Source organism: Acomys minous (genome assembly GCF_964271855.1).
Source record: "Acomys minous genome assembly, chromosome: 16".
Taxonomy (NCBI): Eukaryota; Metazoa; Chordata; class Mammalia; order Rodentia; family Muridae; genus Acomys; species Acomys minous.
Genome location: NC_140498.1, coordinates 79,652,540 through 79,675,334, shown reverse-complemented (window position 1 = coordinate 79,675,334; position 22,795 = coordinate 79,652,540). Strand labels below are relative to the sequence as shown.

General features: G+C 42.6%; 1 protein-coding gene and 1 pseudogene across 4 annotated transcripts in view; both read right to left on the bottom strand.

Moving 5' to 3' along the window:
* Positions 1 to 100: 100 nt before the first annotated feature.
* LOC311585985 (small COPII coat GTPase SAR1A-like) lies at positions 101 to 1,277 on the bottom strand (annotated as a pseudogene). Its single transcript has one exon. The product of its transcript is annotated as a small COPII coat GTPase SAR1A-like (transcript).
* A 3,367-nt stretch (positions 1,278 to 4,644) lies between these two features.
* Positions 4,645 to 22,795, bottom strand: part of SEPTIN14 (septin 14) — a 28,616-nt gene continuing 10,465 nt past the window's right edge. For all 3 annotated transcript variants that reach the window (XM_084762566.1, XM_084762565.1, XM_084762567.1), the window contains 6 exons: positions 21,669 to 21,855; positions 18,628 to 18,792; positions 13,370 to 13,466; positions 12,255 to 12,423; positions 8,690 to 8,822; positions 4,645 to 6,440 (listed from right to left, as the gene is read on the bottom strand). In XM_084762566.1, the coding sequence (XP_084618692.1) occupies positions 6,258 to 6,440; positions 8,690 to 8,822; positions 12,255 to 12,423; positions 13,370 to 13,466; positions 18,628 to 18,792; positions 21,669 to 21,855 (934 nt within the window). In that variant the 3' untranslated portion in view covers positions 4,645 to 6,257. The remainder of the gene's footprint in view (positions 6,441 to 8,689; positions 8,823 to 12,254; positions 12,424 to 13,369; positions 13,467 to 18,627; positions 18,793 to 21,668; positions 21,856 to 22,795) is intronic.

Sequence of the window (22,795 nt, the reverse complement as noted above, 5' to 3'; positions counted from 1 at the left end):
TGACAATGTGACAATGACACTTTACCCACTCCAGATGAGGGACTCGCCTTACTGCGGTGGACAAAGCCCCAGGTTAAGGACAAGGCTGCCCTCTCCTGGCGCTTGTGCTCAAGTGTGCCACCTTCAACAAGGCAGTTACACAGCAGAGCTCTGGCCTCCGAAGCGCCGTCTGTTCATAATTTTATGAAGTATCTAAATTTTGTTTACTAGTTTAAAAAAAAAAAAGGATAGAAAATCTGGACCAAGTAAATTGTGAACTCAAAAAGTTAGAGAAGGGATTACCAATTACATTAACAACACTTTCTTTAAAAATATAGAATCACTTTCTTTTGAAATCAACCAGTGGTGAGACGTGTTTTTCTTTTCAGGTGTCCCATGATGGCACCCAGCTTTCCCTGGCAAATCCTGCCAGCCCACATCCCCACACACTGACCTGCATGAGCAGACAGGCAGTGTTACTTCCCAAGAGTGGAGAAGAGCACATGTCGCCAGTGGGCAATGGGCATAGACAGAGATGCGTAGCTTCTCAATGCCAGACATGGTTGGAGAGCTTTCCTTGTTCTATTAGAAAAGTCCATGAGGAAGCTGTGAATAGGATCAGTCCAGAAGTAAAACTTTATTTTCACTTTCCAGCGGAAACCCTCACCGTAGCCTTGCCTCTTGAGCACACTGCACATGAGTACTTCCATTGGGAGGGCGTTCAGCTCCTTCGGAGTCACATTCCCTTTTCCTGTGGCCTGCCCATAGAGCCCAAATATTTCACGGAGTTTTTCTTCATTGATTGCATCTTGTTTCCCAAGATAAGAATTGGCACATTGGATATTGTTTCATCAGTCACTAAAGCATTAAGCTCAACTTTGTGTTCCATGAGGCAAGAACGATCTGCACAGCCCACCAGAGAAACTATCCCATTAATTGCTGGGAGGTAGTTTTTCCAAACCCGACGTGCTTGCTCATGTCCACCAAGATCAAAAGTGGTAAAAGTCATTCCAGCAAGTGTGGGTTCTTCTGAAGTGGGGTGCAGTGTGGATACGTGCGGGCCTAGTCTGTCATCTTTCAGTATGTGAAGAGGAGTGGTTTTGTCCGCATTGTCCAAACCTAAGAATACGACCTTTCCCGATTTCTTGTAGAGTCCTAGGAACCGGAGCACACTGCTGAAGCCATTGTAGGTCCACTCGAAGATGAAAGGCATTATTGATGCTTACAACGCCTGAGGGGCTCCTCCAGCAGTGGCTGGCGGCGCTACCCTCCCTCAGAACACACAGACCAGCAGTACCCAGGACCGCCAACCTCCTTGAACTTATTCTCGGGCCTCATGTCTTTACCACAGCCAGATTTTCCACAGCCTCCACATTCTTCTATTCAGCCAGTGGATATGATTTAAGTTCAAAGAAGCCCCAGTGTGTATGTCTTGAGTCTTTCAGTTCAGTGTTCCAGAGTTCATAAGGAAGAAATATATAGAGGGCTAAAGTGCTTTGCTCATGTATTTCTAAAAGGTCTTACTTCCTGAGCCACGGGTCACAAAAGCATAAATTATAGCTTTAAGGTATTTTTTTTTTTCTTGTTAAAGGCACAGGCATTATTCCCTCAGTATGTTATGCAAATCTCTCATTGGCAAAAAAAAAAAAAAAGACATACTAAATATGGAGGTTATTCACTCAACTCAGGGCCCTTTCCAGATGTAGTCAATAAAAATAAAAATAAAAAAGAGCTATGGTGTTAGCTTAGCACCTGTCAGAATGCAGGAGCCAGCTCTAGCAGCATGCGTGACAGATAGAGTACAGCCCTGCTCCCTCTGAGCTTGAGCCAGGCTTACAGCAAGAGCCGCATGTGGAGGGACAGGCAGGTGGGAAGGTGGGCAGTGGCCCTGTAGCAGGAGCACGCTCTGGGATGAGGCTGAATCACGTGTGGAGTATGACTGGATTGTGCAGGGCTAGATGAGGTGGCACCTCTGACACATTCTACTGTACCTAACGCCCAGAGGCAGCAAAGGAGGCTCCTCCATGTGCAACTAATCCAGCCAACAGAGAAAGACAGAGTCAGCCTCTGGCTTACACACACACATGCAGGAGTACACCACACACACACAAACACACACACCCATACATACAACCACAGACACACCTCATAGAGAGACACACCATACATACACCTCATAGACACACAACAGGCAGACACACATACACACAACATAGACACACCACACATACACACATCATACACAAATACAAATGATAGGGACCTAGTATCAAAAAATATACATAAAAAAAAGGTCAACATCACCAATTATGAGGAAATGACAATAAAATATCACCTTACTACAGATGGAATGTCTAATATAAAAATGCAAACCTGTAGCCGGGCAGCAGTGGTGCACGCCTTTAACCCCAGCACTTGGGAGGCAGAGGCAGGTGGCTCCTGAGGCCAGCCTTGCCTGCAGAATGAATTCCAGTCTAGCCAGGGCTACATGGAGAAACCTTGTCTCGAAAACAATAACAACAACAATTGCAAACATGTATTGATAAGGATGTGGAGAAAAGGGATCATTTATACACTGTTGATGGAGATGTAAATTAGGACATCCATGACAGAGGATACTATGCATGTACTTGAACAAACACGAAAACACCACAGGATCCAGAAGGCACACTCCTAGGTAGCAACTGAAAAGGAGTGAAAGCATCATGCTTGAGTACAGATGTGTCACTCCCACATTCACTGCAGAGCAAGCCCAGGACAGCCAAGGCTAGCCAGAGAAACCCTGTCTCGAAAAACCAAAACCAAAAAAAACAAAACACAAAAAACAAACAAACAAACAACAACAACAAAAAAAAACGGGTACTGGAGAGATGGCTCAGTTGATAAGAGCACCACCTGCTCTTCCAAAGGTCCTGAGTTTAAGTCCCAGCAACCACATGGTGGCTCATAACCATCTATAATGAGATCTGATGCCCTCTACTGGCTTGCCGACAGAACATTGTATTCATAATAAATAAATAAATAAATAAACAAACAAATATATATATTTTTTTAAAGAAATCCTGTCTCAACAAACAAACAAAAACAAGATTTTTAAAAACGTGTTGAAATAATTAAACTTGCCAGAGAATTTCAAGACAGCATAACATTTAAATGTGGCATGGTAACTGCTGACTACTTTCAGTCAGATGGGCAGTAAGAATTTTATGAGGAGGAAAAAAAAGCACATAATGATTTGAAAAACATGGTGCTTGGCCAAAAAAATGTTCAAATTAAAAGTCACAGACATGAAACGTTTATTCCTGAAGAGATTTGTGTCCACTGAAGAGAATCCAAGCACTTTGCGTGGGACAACAGGGAACTGGTCAAATACCCTCTTATCTTAGGCTCCATATCAAGTTGTCAACTCATTTGAAAGGCTTCTCTTTGAGAAGAGGGCGCCACTGGGTCCACCCCACTACCACAAGACCACCCAAGGGAGTGAAGTGTGTTTCTGGATTCAGATTCCCAAGGACTTAGAAGTTGCTGTGGTATTGCTCCAAGAGGGACTCTCTACCCGCCAGCTGGTAGCTGATCATGACGTCATGCACAGGATGCTGGTTTTGTAGGCACGCAGGGTCACTATGACTCCCACTGGGATTTTGACGGAGGGGCTTAGAAGGCAGGCGATGTACATCAGGGTCAAATTCACTACAGAAGAAGGCAGTGACGGAAGCAGCAAGGGTGAAGCTAAAACCCGGGGCATGATGATGCATTTATGCCTTTAATCCCAGCGCTTGGGAGGCAAAGCCAGGTAGATCCCTGAGCTTTTAGGCCAACCTGGTCTAGACCAGTTTCACACCATGTAGGGGATACGTTGCAGGATCACGTCACAAACAAAAGGGGGCGCTCTAAAGCTTTAAACCATCCATGATGCAGAGGCAGAGAACAAGGGTGTTTTCAAAACTGCGCTTAAAGGAGGCCACGCTGCAAAGGCCACAGGGATGAGGCTGACCACACCCACCAGAGTTCAGATGAGTCCAACAGGTGCCGCAAATGCTGAACAGGGCGCTTACCCTGCTGGGTTTCAGTCTTGATTTCGCCGATTCCTCCTTTCTGTGTTCCCAACTCCTCTCTCTAGAGAGGTTTGATCTTTGATATTTTACCTTTGGATATATAATATTGTTTTTTATTTATCTTATTTTACAGAGGATCACAGAAAGGAGTTTGTTTTTTAGACACAGAGAGACTATGGACTTAGACTCTGGGAAAATAAAAGACTTGATATGGCTTAGGGGATTTTTGTAAATAGAGTAAATCCATCTGGTATTATGGGATGATTGTGCTGTGTTGGTCCACTGGGGCAATGCTGCGGCTTGGATCTGGAATTTCCCTTATATGTTCACGTTTTCCATGTTTGGGACGTGCTTGGCGATGTTATTTTGGGAGGTCAAGAAAGCTTTAGGAAATGTGAAGCTATTAAAAGGAGTTGGTCAGTGGGAGTGTGTCTTAGCCAGGTTCTGTCTTGGTCTCTGTCTCCTAACCCGCCATGCTGGAAGCTGGGCTGCCCTGCATTCCTTCCCAACCACAACAAGCTTGAACCCGTGTCCATGAGTTAAAATAGGGATTTCTCCTTTAAGTTACCTTCGTAAAGTAATGTGGTAAGCGGGGTGAAAAAAAAATATCAAAGACACAACATGAATTTTATTGATTTGATCTATTGAATGCTGTAGGTTCCAATTTTAAAAACACTGTATTAGAGAATGGCAATATAAAAGTATTTCAGCAATAAAACTCACAGCCATGTTGAAAGTCAGTAATAGACTATAATATGTTTAAAAGTCAATTGTCTAAATTAAACTATCTACACATAGTATACAGATAGCACATTATAACTGGAGTTATTTTTTTTCTCCTAACAGTATCCACTGTGTGCCAAGAATTGTTCTCGGCCTAGGAACGGATATGTAAATGATCAGAACAAAGACTGTTTTCTTATATAGTTTCCACTACAATATCCATGCATTACATCTCTTTCTTCTGCCATCTTAAGATGACTTACCAACATATGTGAGACTAATTGTGGATTTGTTTCTTTTTCTCATTACTTTTCACATAAAATCTTCTGTGAAGGTATTATATGCATAAATTATAAAGCACTTTGAGTCTATATAGTGAAAGCCTAAAACGCTGCATTTGAAATGGATGCAATATTAACATTTCATTAGAACTGTACTTTACTCGGGACCGTAGGAACTTATTGATCTAATGCAGCTGAAGTGCGCAGAGACGAAGGCCCTCAGAGGCTGCACTGAAGCAGAACAAGCCACGGTGAAGGCCAAGCACATTCAAATGAGTAAATGGGGCTGAAGAGATGGTTCGGTCTTTAAAGGCTAGGCTCACAATCAAAACGTTAAATAAGTAACTGACTAAAAACATTTTAAGCCCTAAAAATCCCTTGGGATATAAAAGGGATTTTTTTTTAACAGAAAAAAAATCCCATACTGCGTACTTTGATAACTATGCATTTTACATATAGCCAAAATCTTCAATGTATAATATTATCACTATATTCTGCTCCTATCTAGGTTTTGAATCTTTCACTTTATACTTCTACAAGTCTGACGCCGGTGCATAGGAATTCTAATCAAAGCATAATCTCTATTGCAATTAAAGTTATCAAGAATTGTTATCAGTAGAATTTGGGAAGGGAATAATAATTACCTTTTATAAATTTGCTTTATGCCAGTGCATCCTGAAAAAATTCAACAGAGCAGGAATGATGGTCTATGCTTATAATCCCATCACTCAGGAGGCAGAGGCAGGGGAGGATCACTAGTCAAGGCCAGCCTGATCTATATAAAAGAGTTTCAGGCTAGCTAGGGCTACAAAGTGAGAGCCTGTCTCAAAAAACAAAAAAAAAAAAAAAAAAAAAAAAAAAAAAACCACACACACACACACACAAAGGAAAAACTCTAAGGAGGCAGGAATTGTAAGAATTACCATGGGAGTCAAAGGACATCTATGACAAAGGACTGTCCTCTGTGTGACCATATCTTTTGGCTACCTTGATTAATACACTTTTTACTGGGTGCTGCTAAGTGCTGGTCCATGCAGCATCACCTAATGAGATATACAAGCTATCTTCCTTCCAAGTATTTGACACTTTTGTGGAGAATGACATGTGCTAAATAATTCTAGAAAAAAAATTAGAATAAAAATCTGCTACGAAGACAAGCTGGCGGGCCTATGGACAGGGGCTCACGGGGCTCTAAGTCGAGTGGGATAGCAAGAGGAAGTTACTTCTTACGCTCTTTGTCCTTCTTAATGCCGGGGCTGAACACCTGAGCCTGTGTCGTCTCGGAGGCGGCCTTCATCTTGTAGAACTCAATGATTTGCTCCTCTAACTTTCTTCTCTCTTCTTCCAGTTTCAGGATCTCCTCTTGCTGGATTCTCTTCAGGTGTTCGAACTTGTCCTGCAGCTATAGGATGAGAAGTAAATCCTGGAGTCACAGAGAGTCTCGCACAAGGCAGAGTATGACCTGAGACACGCTCATTTATTACCGTCAACCCTTGGCCTTCCGCCGGGGTTACGGACGCCCTCAAAAGGGGTCAAGGGTACCACTCCTCTACTCCTCAATGTGTGGAAGTCATTAGCGGTCACCTAAACCTCACAGTATAAATGGCTTCAGTTTCTGTTTTTACAGTTGGGCAATGGGCCATTCTTACGGGCCTATTGTATTAATATTTATATTATTATATCACACAAAATATAATGAGGGTATCAAGGGGACGAGCAAAGTGGGAGTTTAAGGGCAGAAGAGGGGTACAGAAAGCAGAAACCAAGAGCAAAATCCAGGTAGGTGTTTGAAAGTTGCTTTCTTTCTTTCTTTCTTTTTTTTTTTTTCTTTTTTGAAAGTTGCTTTACATACAGGTTTAAAAGCGAAGTTTTATTGTACTAACTCTTGTTAACTAGGGGCTGGAGAGGTGGCTCAGAGGTTAAGAGCCCTGCCGGCTATTCCAAAGGTCCTGAGTTCAATTCTCAGCAATGGCATGATGGCTCACAACCACCTATAAGCCCTCTCCTGGCCTGCAGACGTAATACATAATAATAAATAACAAACAAACAGTAGCTAACTATATTCCCTTGAAATCTTGTTTGTAGTTGGCTCTCTCCTTCTACTGTGGAAGTTCCAGGATCTAACTCAGGTCCCAGGCTCAGCATCAAGCATCCTTACTTGCTGAGCCCCCCTACTGGAACAAAACCAGTCTACTTTGAAGCTTAATTGATTATACATCATTTAGTGTGGGCAATTCCATTCTGGCTTGGTCTCGTACATTAAAATCTAATGCAGGAAGTTGGTATCAAACTAACCTCCCTTAATGTGTAAAAAAAAAATGTATTAAGTTATTTCAAATGGGGTGGGGTAAAGCAGATGCTACAGTATGAGTGTGGAGGTCAGAGAACCACTCGCAAGAGTCAGGTCTCTCTTTCCTGATCGTGTGAATTCCAAGGTTTCAACTCAGGTCCTGAGGCTTGCTGGTACATAGAAACGAGCTATTTAACTAGTAAAGTACACGAGATGTTTGTTGTGTGGCTTTTATGAAACTGCGTGTAGTAAAAGGAGAGAGCAGGGTTTTTCCAAGCAACCCTTTGCTAAAGAGACTAATATAGTTAGAAACAACTTTTATTCTTCAACACAATGGCAAATAGCCCTGAGGGAGGTCTGGAGGCAAGCTCTCTGGACAAGTGTCCCCGTGACCTCAGGATTCATGGCTGTGTACTACCACAGTACTCATTGGTGATCCAAGCCAGGATCAAGTGAGGCCAGTGAGGCGGCTCCATCGGATGCTCTTGAACGTACATTTATAAATCTTAGGTTCTACTAGGTGATGCTAATTCTATAGGCATGCACGAGACAACAGCTGAGACCAAGAAGTCTTCATATAGATTTCAAAGAATGTCATAGGTAGCCTGGGAGCCCTGTCACAGGATCAGAGCTACTACAGAGGGGCTCCACTTAGGACAATGCCCAATGGAGCTATGAAGAGGGGGCAGCCCCCGAGATTCCCTTGGTGGTTTGAATAAGATTAGCCCCCATAGGTCCATAGGAAGTGGCACTATTAGAGGCGTGGCCTTGTTGGGGGTGGGCTTTGAAGTCTCCGATGCTCAAGCCACACTCAGTGTGGCACTCTCTTCCTGTTGCCCGTGGATGCCGATGTAGAACTCTCCGCTATCTCTCCAGCACCACAGCCCGCCTGCATGCTGCCATGCTTCCCACCATGACGGTAATGGACTAAACCTCTGACCTGTAAGCCAGCACCACTTAGATGGTTTCCTTTGTAAGAGTTGCCATGGTCATGGTGTCCCCCCACAACAATAAAACCTTAACTAATAAGACAATCTCCAAACTGTAGGGTTCCCAGCATGCAACCCCATGCTGGGAGAGCTATAAGCAAAAGAGGATGTTGGTGAAAGGAGAGTGTGGAGGCCTGCCCGATTATGTCGGAGACGTGGGGCACCGAGAAGACAAACTCAAAAATGCTCAACGGGGGAAAATATGATTTCAGCCTATAATTTAATAAAGGCTATATCAAGATCCTGTGTAGTGAATAGCTACTTTTAGAGAGATGGAAAGTTTCTTCCAAAATAAAAATACACTAATCTCTCGAATGCATCCCCAGAGAAGCAGAGCTTGGGAGAATGGAGCTGAGGGGGGGTCATACGTGCCTCCTTTTCAGCATCCTTGAAGGTCAGCTCCTTCTCCTTCACTCGGTGCACAAAGGTCTGCTTCAGTTCTTCCTCCTCCCGCTGGCACTGCTCATGGAACTCTTGTCTTTTGGCTTCGTACATCTCTTGAAAACTAAGAATGGAAGTTTGTTATTCTTGTATTTAAGTGCTAATAAAGGGCCAGTGAGAAGCTCCTCAGATAAGGACTCTCGCTACGGAGCCAGAAGATCTGAGCTGATCCCCAGGGACCCACATGGTAGGAGAACGCTAACTCCTGCGCGTGGCCCTCTGACCTCTGCGTTCATGCACACACAAATGCACACAAAATAAATGTTTAAAAAAAGTAATTATTTTTAAGTGCTGATGTGAATCAGCATGTAAGCTATATATGTTTCCAAAGTGACACTCACCAATATTTTGTGTAGCAACACCATAGATTTCTGTATGATGTGATGTGAAAACTGATATTATTTGATTATATGATGAACCACTAAAATTTCAAACCCATCTGGGCATAGTGGCACATTCCTTTAATTCCAACACTTGGGAGGCAGAGGCAGGCAGGTCTCTGAGTTCGAGGCCCGCCTGGTCTACAAAGCAAGAGCAGAACAGCCAGAGCTATTACACAGAGAAACCTTGTCTCAAAAAACAAAACAAAACAAAACAAAAAATAAAACCCTACATCAGTGATTTCTTACTCTTGCAGTTGATATTTTATTTCCCTAGGGGTTTTGCTGTTGCTAATAGTGGTGGGTTTTTGTTCTGTTTGTTTTGTTTTTGAGACAAAGTCTCACTATGCAGCCTTGGCTGGCCTGGAACTCATTATGCAAGGAAAAAAAACTGTCCTTCAACTTTGAGAGACTCACCCACATCTACCCTCCAAGTGCTGGGATAAAGGCATGCGACACCACGTCCAGCTACATGTTCCTATCTTTGGACAACAGAATTTTAGAAAAATTAAGATATGAGACTGTTTTCTAAATAATTCAATTAGAGCAAGCAAGGTATCCTTTAAAATATCATTCACTTAATGCAATTCAGGAAAGAGGAGCTGGTTCAATGCAGTGGTTCTCAACACCCTCAGGAATTTCACATTGGCTGTTTACAGTATGATTCATAACAATAGCAAAATTATAGATACAAAGGAGTAATGAAAGCCGGGCGTGGTGGCGTACGCCTTTAGTCCCAGCACTCGGGAGGCAGAGGCAGGCGGATCGCTGTGAGTTCGAGGCCAGCCTGGTCTACAAAGCAAGACCAGGACAGCCAAGGCTACATAGAGAAACTCTGTCTCAAAAAACCAAAAAAAAAAAAAAAAAAAAAAAAAAAAAAAACCAAAAAAAAAAAAGGAGTAATGAAATAATCTTATAGTTGGGGGGGGTCACCACAACATAAGGGACTGTATTAAAGGGTCACAGTATTAGGAAGGTTGAGAAGCATTGGTTTATTTGGTGTCTCTGCCACACACACACACACACACTCACACGAGGATTGGAGTTTGGATCCTCAGAATGCAAATGAAAAAAAGAGATCAAAGCTACGTTTCAGCTGAATATGCCTATCATCCCAGGGCTGGGAAACAGATTCAGGAGGATTGCCGTGGCTTAGTGGCCAGATTGCCTAGGCAAATCTGCAAACTCCAGGCTTAGTGAGAGACCCTGTCTCGGTAAATAAGACAGAGTATGATTGAGGAAGCCATCAAAATGGACTTCTGGCCCCCGATGACAAACACATCGTTGTAGAGCACAGTCCTCCCAATTGTGACATCCCCTACAAACAGAAATATTTACCCCAGGAAGGAGTAGGGAACTTATGAGGATGGTAAACAGGAGATCACACATCCAAACAACAACAACAACAAAGACAACAACAAAGCTGAAAAGATTTCTGAGAGCCCCTACCAACCATATAAATGGGAGTCACCTGTTGCTGGGGGTAGAGATTCTGTGGGAAGGGACGTGTTTGGACTCTGGAGTTGCCTGCAGGCTCCAGGAGAGCTCCAGCATTGCAGTTTCCATGAGTGCTTGGGTGGCCTTTCTGGCCATGAGTTATCCCTGCTCCTTGTAAGTAACCCTTCACCTGGGATCCCTTTCTGGGGTGAGCTGATGTATGTGTACATCTGTGCGTGCCTGTGTGTATACCGACACATGGGAGCATGTCAGCACATGTGCACGTGTGCATGTGTATATGTACTGCATCTCTCCAGGAAAGAAATCTGTCTCACGACACACATGCACACATATACACATGCACAGACAAAGATGATTCAATCTTGGTTGTCTCTAGAAAGCCATATTGCTACAACATAAATATATTCCAATAGAAATATATATATACTTTCATAGGCCAAAATGTTATTACTCTGACATAAATGTTCCTTCTTAGGCTTTTCCAGTTGACTTCCAGGCTTTATAGAACTTCTTTTTTTAATTATTTATTTTTATTTCATGTGCACTAGTCTTTCCCTACATGTTTGTCTGTGTGAGGGTGTTGGATTCCCTGGAAATGGAACTACAAACATCTATGAGCTGCCATGTGGAGTCTGGAAATTGAACCTACTCCCTGGAAGAGCAGCCAGTGCCCATAACGGTGGAGCCACCTGCTGCCCAACCCTATACAACTGCCTTTCCAGCAAGTTCTTCTCAAAACCTTTGTCAATTTTATTAATAAATGCCAATACTTAACTATTCCTCCATGAGTCTCTGTTTTGCACAAATACAATTTTTTAAAAAACCATGTTTTCCCTGGAGTTCACAGTTCAAAACACGCAACACGGGACACACTGTAGCACAGCAGTTCTCAGCCTTCCTAATGCTGTGACCCTTTCATACAGTTCCTTGTGACCCCAACCATAAAATTATTTTTGGTTGCTACTGCCTAACTGTAACTTTACTACCGTTATGAACTGTACTGTAAATATCTGCTGTGCACGATGTCTTTTCATTGCTACAAATTGACCCAAAGGGGTCGTGACCCACAGGTTGAGAACTACTGCCCTAGCCATTGATGCTGCTCCTCGTGTCTCCATCTGTATCCAAAGACTAAAAACTCAGCCAGATGTGGTGGTGCACGCCTTTCATCCCAGCACTCAGGGAGGCAGGGGAAGGCAGAATGCTGTGAGTTCGAGGCCAGCCTGTTCTACAAAGCGAGTCCAGGACAGCCAGACCTGTTTGTTACACAGGGGGGGAAAAAACCTCGAAAAACAAAACAAACAACACAAAACCACCCTAAAATTTCATGATGAGCCACATCCTCAATCTTGAATGAGTACCCCTGTGCGCTTTAGGGCACAAAAGATCGATATAACAAGCAGTTTCTTTGTAAAGATTTGTTTCCTTTTAACTTTATATGTGTGGGTGTTTATCTGCACACATGTTTACATAGCTTGTGCATGCCGGGTGCACACACAAGCCAGAAGAAGGCAATGGATCCCCTAGGACTGGAGTCACAGATGACTACGGGACACCCTGTGGGTACTGGGAGCTGAACCTGGGGCCCACTGCAAGAGCAGCCGGCACTCCCCACAACTGAGCCCTCTCGCCAGCCCACTAGCGGTGTCTTCACTCACCTCACAGGCTGATTGTCCGGGCCCACATCACGGAAGCCCAGTTTCAGCAGCCTGTTGCTCCTGTAGCTTTCATAATGCTGGGTGTGGGTTTGATCTTTCAGGTCTTCCATATTCGTATAGAGAAGTAGATCCCGGAGCTTCGCAAAGTCACAATGATTTTCATTTTCCACTAGTCAAAATAAAACCAGTATAAATTCATCATGGAGGGTTTCTGGTAATTGCTTTCCTGAATAAGCGTTCTGCCATTTTGGTGTTCTCAACCCAAATACTTCGTTCTTTTTAGTGCTGTCTCCAAGTTTTCCTCATTCATCCCCTGCCCCTCTCTCATCTGCATATCTCAAAACATTTTTGAGCTTCCTGATTGTTCCTCCTATTGGTCTAGCTTATGCGATAGCTGACCTTGGTTGCCAACCTGACATACACGGGACGGAATTGCCCCATCAGATTGGACTGTGGGCGTGTCTGTAGAGCATTGTCTTGATTGTTAATTGATGTAGGAAGGCCCAGCTCACGGCAGGCGGTGCCATGAGGGCAGGTGGACCTAGGCGGTAGTTCATGTGACACCTAATACGTACTCTTTAGTGTTGTTAAAATGAGTCCCAACACTCAGGAAGAAAGACTCAGTGTGCTTGTGGCACATTAGTTAAACAAGAAGACTCGGTAGATATGGACGTAAGTCAGCTGCTGGCAATTTCCTATCAGAATGAATCATAGACACGCTTAAGTCAGCATTCTCAACCTGTGGGTCACGACCCCTGGGGGGGTGTTGTCAAATGACCCTTTCACAGGGGCCGCATATCAGACAGCCTACCTATCGGATATTTACATTATGATTCATACCAGTAGAAAAATTACAGCTATGAAGTAGCAGCAAAAATAATTTTGTTTGGGATTCACCAAACCGTATTAAAGGGTCGCAGCATTAGGAAAGTTGAGAATCGCTGCTTTAAGCAGATGCTCAAATGAAAGGGAATTTGCGTTTCTCATTAGCAACTACTGACCTACAAATTAGCAAGAGTTATCAATGCTGGCTCAGATCAAAATGCTGTTTTCAGACTATAGATGACGCAGTATATATTGGATTTAATCATCATAAAACACGATCTCATATTTACCTTGCAAAACCCCCCAAGGGTAATGACGACCTCTGACCATCCTTTTTCCGACTTTCACCTCCTCCATACTTCCTACCACAGCAAAAGGCAATATCCCCTAAGCAAATTAAAATAATACAAGTTTTTTAAGAAGTGATACAAGTTAAACTCCCTCCAAACAACATGGCTTACTATGTTGCTCTTTCCTTTCTGTGATAGAAAGAACACAGGTGAGGCTGGTATAATACATTTAATCATGCAAATAATCTATCCTGCATCAGATTTTAATACTTAGCAGAAAATATAAGCTAACTGATTTTTATAAGCCTTAATCCCAGGATGATATAATTAAAAAATGACCTACCTAGTATTTCCTAAAACAAGGCATCCTGATGTGTACAGTACAAAGATAAAAAAAATTGAATTGTTAATACACATATTTCTTCTCATATTGTCTTTACTCTAAACACTAAGATAATATTTATTAATTGATACTAAAACTATTCTCTCCCTCAATCAATTTCTCTCTCCCCGCCCCCTGGCTTTTTTTGTTTTTTGTTTTTTTGGTTTTGTTTTGTTTTGTTTTGTTTTGTTTTGTTTTGTTTGGGTTTTTTGGCTTTCTTTGTAGCCCTGGCTGTCCTGGAACTTGCTCTGTAGGCCAGGCTAGCTGTCTCTGCCTATTGAATGCTGGGATTAAAAACATGTGTCATCATGGTCAGCTAAAAACTATCCTTACATATATATATATATATATATATATATATATATATATATATATATATATATATATAATATTAAGCTGGGCCAACCAAGGACCAGGCATGGACTAGACCTAGACCCTCTATACATATATACGTAACGGGCAGCTTAGTTTCCACGTGGGTCTCCCAGAAAAGGGATGGGGGCTGTCTCTGACGAGGTTTCAGTTGCCCACCTTTCGATCACTTCACCCTGGTGTGGATGTCTTGCCAGGACACTGTGAACGAGGAAGTACACAGTCCTAATGAGATTCAAAGTGCGAGGGCAGGTTTGGGGAGGGTCTCTCCTTTTCTGTGGGGCAGCGGATGGGGGGTAGAGGGACGAGGGAGGGACAAAGGGGAGGAATGGGGAAGAGAGGAGGCTACAATTGAGATGTAAAGTGAATAACTAAATAAAAAATAAAAATAAATTAAGCTGGGCATAATGGTCTGCACCTTTAATCCCAGCACTCAGGAAGCAGAGGCAGGTGGATCAAGGCCAGGCTGGACTACAGAATGAGATCCAGGATTCTCTGAGCTAAATAGTGAGATCCTGTCTCAAAAAAAATTATTAGTTAATAAGGACACAGCATAATAAATACTTTTTAAAAAAACCAACATCATATATGTCTTCAGGAGGACTAAGTAGATAAGTTCATTGATAAAGCGCTTGCTGTGTAAGCATGAGGCTCTGAGTCTGATCACACATTAAAAAATAACCAACAAGCATAGTGGCACATGTTTGTATTCTCAGCACTGGGGAAATAAGAACAGGCAGACAGATCCAGGGCCTTGCCAGTCAGCCAACCCAACACACCTGGTAACATCCCAGCCAATGGGAGACCCTGTCTCAAAAATAAAAGGCAGGCAACTCCTAAAAAAACAACACCAGAAGTTGTGCTCTGGCTTCCGCGCGCGCGCGCACACACAACTTATAAGCACCTGCCTGTCCACATTAACAAACACATGCATGCAGAAGAAAAAAAAATTCCTATGGTGCCTTGCAGAATAGAGTGACTTTAAATGTGGAAGGTACAATGTCCATTTCCAAAGCCCGTACAGGAGGCTTTTGAAAGAAGTTTTTGTCCCAAATATTCTTGACTAGATTTGGATGTTATACAACATATGAATACATCCAAATATTACATGGTATCCCATTCGTATGTGATTCTTATGGTTTTCTTTATCAGCTAAAAATAACCTCAAAAGAACTTTTGAACTGAGATGGTGCGATAGCCTAACAGATAAAGGCACGCGCTCCATGCTTGAGGACCAGAGTTCTATCCCCAGAACCCACACAGTAGGAAGGGAGAATTTTGTCCTCTGAGCTCCATATGTGCACCATGGCACGTGTGCATGTGTGCGTGCATGCACATACACACCCAAACACATACTACATAAACACACATCAATGCAGTTAACAAAACATGTGTAGAAAATTTTAAATAGATCTACAATGTGATTCAACTATTTCATTTCTAGCTATACATACAAGAAAAAAGAAATCAGCACAGCAAATGAGTGTCTGGACACCTATATTTATTGTGTCGTTATTCAAAAATAGCTAAGACGGCAAATCAAAGTAAGGTGTCCAGAGATGAGTGAGAGGATTAAGAAAACATAGTCTATATATGCACTCTTAGTGATAAGTAAGATCTAACACTTACTGCAAAAGGGAGCTGGACGGGACTGGAGAGAGGGACCCATGGTTAAGAGCGCTGTCTGCTCTTCTTGAGGACCCAGGTTCAATTCCCAGTCCCCACATAATGGCTCACAATAATCTGTAACACCAGTTCCAAAGGAGCTGATGTTCTCCTCTGGCCTCCATGGGCACCATGGGTACACAGACAGACATGCATGTAAAATAATAAGGTATTTTCAAGCAAATGGAGCTGGAGGGCACTAATGTTCATTGAGATAAGTCAGATGCAGGAAAAAAAAAGAGGAGCTGTATAGTCTCTTATACGAGAATTTTGAAAATTCAAGAGCTGGGCATGGCAGCACACATATTTGACCCAGCACTCAGGAGGGAGAGGCAAGCAGATCTCTGAGTTGGAGGCCAGCCTGGTCTACAAAGTAAGTTTCAGAACAGCCAAGGTTACACAGAGAAACCATTTAAAAAAGAAGGAAGGTAGGAAGGAAAAGAGGGAGGGAGGGGGGGAGGGAAGCAAGCTCAGTCTCAGGCTGGAGATGGAGTGAGCAGTCACTGCTTACTTGTCTAGCATGTGTGAAGCTAGGGAGGATCAAGGCCATCCTACTGCAAAAAGATTTTTCCTTTTTCAATTTAAATGTATCAGAGCGATGATGGGGTCTGGGAAGGGGGTGAGTCAGGGGCTGTAAAGAGAGATTGGATAATGAGGGTAAGAAGACTGGCGGGTGGAATAACTTAAGCTACTTTACAGGAAACAGAATGAAATAGAAAAAGAGGATATAAAAAACCCTTGTACCTTATAACAAAAAGTCAAAATGTCAACCTAAACTCAACAAAGAATCTGAATACATCTTTCTCTCAAGACATAAAAATATGCACAAACCTATAAAAAGGCATTTTACATCTGCAGGTGCTCAAAATGCCAATCAAAGCTACAGTGGGATTCACTCATACTGAGTAATTTAGCCAGATTTTTAAAAACTTATATAGCATGAACTAAGATGAAGAAATGTAATCGAAATTCCTGGGGCAGGTGCTTTAGGAATCAATACAATAGGTCTTCAAATGATTAGATATAGATATTGTTTATAGATAGTGGAGAAAGTATATACCAGCAGAAACACTTGTACTTAAATGCTTATAATAATGTTCTTCATAATAGCCAAAATATGGAATAACCCCAAATGTAGTATATTCACACAATAATATATGGACACACACGCACACAAAAAAAATACTGATACACATACAATATTGTAAATCTTGAAAACATTATCCTAAGACAATAACTAGAAGAGGAAACACATAATAAGTATACCTACAATATACATAAGTTGGTGCATAAGCATACATGTGTAGCTTAAATGGTATTTTCCCATCTGAGCTTCCTATCCAAAGACCATCTAACAAAACCCCAATACCAAGCATGAGAAGACCTCTTTTGAGTTGCTAGTCCAGGGTTGCTCAAGGAATTCCCAAACATTACAAGCTATTCCTATAGCCCTTGGTGCCGAAGACACTATGCACCTCAGATGTAAGGTCCAGAGTCTCCTGAGCTGGAATTGACCTGAAAGCCTCCTCCATGAGGGTCTTTCTTTTATGGTTCCAGAAGGTGCCATGCAAGCTTCCAGAGGAAGGAAGCAACCAAAAGCCCTGCCCAACTGTGATGCCTATGAACCACAAAAACCAGAATGGAACAATAGCTCTAAAAGTGCAGTAATAGTATGCAGACCTTGGCAATAACCAATGGCTCTCTAATTGGACTTGAGATCTGATTAACAAGAGGGAAATTATGTCTGGTAGTCTAGCCAACTACCTAGGGCCAGTGAAGTCGTGGATTTTGGAGAACTTACAAAAAATCATTTTACTAAACCAGATTAATCCATAACTACCATCTAAATATTTGTTCTTACAACCGCAGATAAGTGTAGTGCTCAGCCCTCATCAGGGAAACTTCTCTTTACAACAGATAGAGAGTATTACTGAAAACCACAACCAATAAAAATGTTGAGTGGTGGACTCCAGTCCCAGCAAACACATCTACAATACAACTCTCAAACCGTAATCCCAATACTCAGGAGGTGAAATTAGGAGAATCAGGAATTTTAGGTCAGCCTTATATGTGACACAGTAAATTCGAGGCCAGCTTAGGCCACATGAAACCCTGCCAAGGAAGGATGGGAGGGAGGGAGAGAGGGAGGGAGGGAGGGAAAGGTAGAAGAGAAGAAGGGAGGGGATAAAACACTTCCCCATGTACTTTGAGGGAAAATATATTGTTTATTGACTCTGTTGAGGCCTGCTCCTTTTGGGTAGCCTAACTATAGGCATTTTTATTTCAAGCCCACCAGCCATATCACCTCAGCTCATTCTACATAAAAGAATCTCTGGGCAAGGTCAGGTTCACCATAAACTATGTCTATGTTCAATGAGAAACTGTGGCCTTGTTGTTCCAAGAAATTTTCCAACGGTAAGCACAGCTGCCCCCAACTGCCAGGCACACTTTCAGGGTTAGCTAGAACTTCTTGTTAGAAAAATATTTGAATCAGAACTGACCACCCTGTTCTACCATCTGTGCCCCCCCCCCCCACCGTATGAGCTAATTGTGGTTGGTTGGTTGGGTTTTTTTTTTTTTCCTTTATAAACTGACTCTGGAAAACAGGTTGATGTCACAGTTAGGCTCCTGAGTCCTTTCTGAGGCCCTGACCACGATCAGCTTGAAAAAGGTGTTCAGGCATTCAATAAACCATCCATATCACATTGTAGTTTGTGTGGCAATTCCTGTACAATGGTCTCTTGCCGGGTGCAAATGACAATAAAGCACAGGAAATGTTACACACTGTGCTTCCTCCCCACACGTGAAGGGAAACTCACGCTCAACAGACGGAGCTTACGTTCATTGATGTGTTTTCTGAAGCAGTCGCTTCGCCGTCGTCTGCCGTGAACTGATATATCTGGACGCCGTGGCTCACCAGTTCACGCATTATGTTGCTCTTGAACTTCTGTAGGTCAGTTTTGGAAAGTGAGTCGGCTTTGCCAATCACTGGTATGATGTTTACCTGTTGAGAAGAAAGGTGAATCAGATTTCACTATTTTTCACCCTAAACCCTCCACTCCTGGGGAAAAAAAATGTGTGCATGTGGTTTGTTGCTGCTGCTGCTGCTGTTATGACAGGATCTTCTGTGGCATTCAGTGAAGAGTGTGGGGTGTGCCCACAGATGTGCCCCGTCATTCTCAGCCACCGAGAGTTTCTTGTTTGGGGGAATACTGAGGATTCAACCTTAAGCCTTGACTGTTCTGGGTAAATGTTCTACCCCTGAGCTATATTTTGAGCCTTCATCTTTTATCAGAACTCTTTTTTAAAACTCTTTTTTGTTTTGGTTTGGGTTTTTATCTTTTTTGAGATAGAGTTTCTCTGTGTAATAGCCCTGGCTGTCCTGAACTCACTTTGTAGAGCAGGCTGGCCTTGAACTCACAAAGTTCCGCTTGTCTCTGCCTTCGGAGTGCTGGATTGCAGGCATGCGCCACCACGCCCGGCTAGTTTTAGAAGTCTTGCCCTCATTTCATTTCTAAAATCCCCATGCCCCCAATAGCCCTGGAATTAGCATAATCTAAATGGTAAGGTTCAGTAGACCCAATTACTTCTCAAACTGAATGATGAAAAGACCTCTCATCAAAATGCTGGGAGAGTTTTTCTCTTGGATGCCATTCATGCAATCACTTGTCCATAAATTCATATTAACCATTGTCTGTCTCCTAATTCACAGCTATATCTGTTTAAGCCTGTAATATGGTATAAAGGAATAAATATCAGCTTTAAGTCAGTTGCTTTTATTTTAGAATTCTCAAATCACAGTTTTTTCAAATCCCATGTTTTTCCAAACACACTCTGTCTGGCGCTCTCTCTCTCTCTCTCCCTCTCCCCCCCCCCCCTCTCTCTCTATATATATATACATATATATATTTTTTTTTTTTTGGAGAATCTCTCTGAGAAGGCTATAACTGGTTAGCATGTGTCTTTATGCAACTATAACTTGTCATGTTTTTGTGGGGGTTTTGGCATTCTTGTTTGTTTGTTTTTTGAGACAGAATTTCTCTGTGTAGCCTTGCCTGTCTTGGACTCACTTTGTAGACCAGGCTGGCCTTGAACTCACAGCGATCTGCCTGCCTCTGCCTCCTGAGTGCTGGGATTAAAGGCATGCATAGTGACACAAGCCTTGGTATAAGTGGTTATTTTTAAGACTGAAAACTTAATGGTCTTATAGGAGCAGATGAAAACTTTAAACTTGAGGTGTTAAGTTCATTGTCCAATCCCCCTGTCCTTATGAATAGGGTGAGTCTAGCCTTCAGCTAATTCTCCCATAAAGCGATGGTCCCCTGTACAAACTGGAGAGCAGGCTGAGGGCTTTGGGGCAGATGCACAAGATCATGGAGGACTTTAAGGACCTGAGCATTCCTGTGGCACATCCTAGGTAAGAGGGAAAGTCACACACATCACTGTGGCTGTAGACACATGTTGTGGGTATGAGCCTAGAGCCCCTCCATGCCCAACTACAGGATGCCCTCTCTCAAGAACTGGGCCATCATTTCTAGCACCTAGAGCAAGGTTCTTATCTTGTCCTTATACCAGGGACACACAAAAACATTACGATTTTTCTAAAACCACGGGGATAAGACGTCTGTCAAAGGAAGTCCAACTTGGTATGGTAACACCTGTAGTCCCAACACTTGGGAGGCTGAGGCAGGAGGATCATGAATTCTCAGACAACTTGAGCTACATAGCAAGCCCCTCTGTGAACAAAGCAAATCCACATGTCTCTTAGGATCTCTTGGGGTTTTGTCTTGGGGGTCTCCTTTAATATAGCAGGCTGCAGCTACCTGCATGTTTCTTATTCTGAGTCTCCTCTGAGAGTATCTGAAGCCAGAATCAGAAAAGTTTCATGTTTCATTTCATCAATGGTACCAGTCTAAGGTTCATAGGATTATTTTATAGTACCATATAGTAAATTTGATTTTTAAAATATATACAAAGAACTGTCATCTGAGTAGAATTTAATCACAGAAAAAAAATCAGGGTATATTTTATTCTTTTTCCTCTATCTCTCCAAACAGGTAAAATGCGAGGGAGGGGCGTATTTTGGTTACTGCTGCTATTGTGTTTGTTTGTTTGAGACAAAGTCTCTCCCTGTAACTCAGGCTGCCTGTAGACTATTGTATCCTCCTATCTCATCTCCATGAATTCTGGGATTACAGGCATGCATCCCATGCCAGGCTCCAAGGAGTCACTGTTTTAATTTAATTTACCTGGAATGACATCTAAAGATGAATTCTATCAAATGTTAAATTTCCCTCCCTCTAGATGGTATATATTAACACCTTAACCCTCTATACCTCAAAATGTATCAGTATTTATAGACAGAAATGTCGAAGTTAAGACTGCTACTATAGTGGGGACTAATCCAGTTTGGTTACCAACCTCAGAAGAAGGTTTGGTTTAGTGTTGTGGTGCATACTTTTAATTCCAACACTGGAAAAACTGAGGTAGGAAAATCAGGAGGTTAAAGCCAACCTCAGCTACATAATGAGTTCAAGGCCAGCCTTGGCTACATAAGACCCTGCCTCAAAAAAAAAAAAATGTTGTACAACAGACACCAGAAGACAGGCCATGTGAGAAAAAGTAAAGAGGCAGCCCTCTACAAGCCAAGGAGATAATTGCTGGCACCTTGATTTTCAAGCTCCCAGGACTATGTGAAAACATATTTTTTAAAATTTGTTTAAACCATCCACTCTATGGCATTTTGTTAGGAACGTCCTAGAAAATTCATTCAAATGCTTTCAAGAGCAAGAGAAAAAAATATTCAAATATATGCACATATCATAAGATGCCGGGCAGTTGCATGTAAATGCTTCAAGGCATGCTGAACCTTGGACATACCCTCCTGTCAATGCTCTTCATCGTTATCAGGTCCAGGGACTTGAGAGAATGCCCTGTGGGCGCAATGAAGTAAAGACAGGCGTGGATGCGAGAGTCATGGTAGTCAGCCAAAGAGCGCTGGATCTTCAGCTCCTCCTGGAGGTACGCTTCAAACTGAGCGTCCAGGTAGTCAACTACTGGCTGGTAGCTACAAAAAAATAAAATAAAATAAATTTAAACATTTAGCAGCATATTAATAAGATCAGAATCCGATGTCTTAGTAGTTATTAACCAACACTACTGAAGTTTGCCACTTCATAAGAGTGATGCACTTCATGGTCATAAAACATAATTCCAGGTTGGGGAGGATATAGCTCCGTTGGTAGAATCATGTCTCCGAGGGGAAAAAATGTCATTTTTTCTTTTAGGGGAAATGGAACTACAGGCATAATTTTTAAAATCTGAAGCTGGTCATAGTAGCACATGCCTGTCATCCTAACACCAGGAGGCTGGGGCAGAAGGACGGCTCTCTGAGTAGGACTAGCCTGGACTACTTAGTGAATTCAAAGATAGCCTGGGATACATAGCAAAGCCCAGCCTCAGGGGAGAAAAAAAAAAAAAAGAACCGAAATTAGAGAAAAGTCATCCGAACCCTCTGTACACATCCTCATCACTCCAGTAATAATTCTCCTGCAAGACACCACAAAGACCCGAAGAGACTGCTGCGTAGGGGTGGAGGGGCAGAGGGGAGGGGCTTGGCCAGGAGTGACAGCTGAAAACCTGAAGCTATAATAGACAAAGAACTTTTTCCCTAAAGCCTCTGGGTGGACCCCAGAAGACACCTCGGGTGAGTTTTTGCTGGCTCTATAGCTGTCCTGGTTGGGTTTTTTTTGTCAAGTGACACAAGCTACAGTTATCTGGGAAGAAGAAACTCATCTGAGGGAAAAAAAAAATGCCTCCATCAAGCCGGGTGTGGTGGCGCACGCCTTTAATCCCAGCACTTGGGAGGCAGAGGATGGCAGATCTCTGAGTTCGAGGCCAGCCTGGTCTACAGAATGAGTTCCAGGAGAGCCAAGGTTACACAGAGAAATCCTGTCTTGAAAAACATTATAAGGAAGATACAAAAATAAAAAGAATTTGCTGGCCTG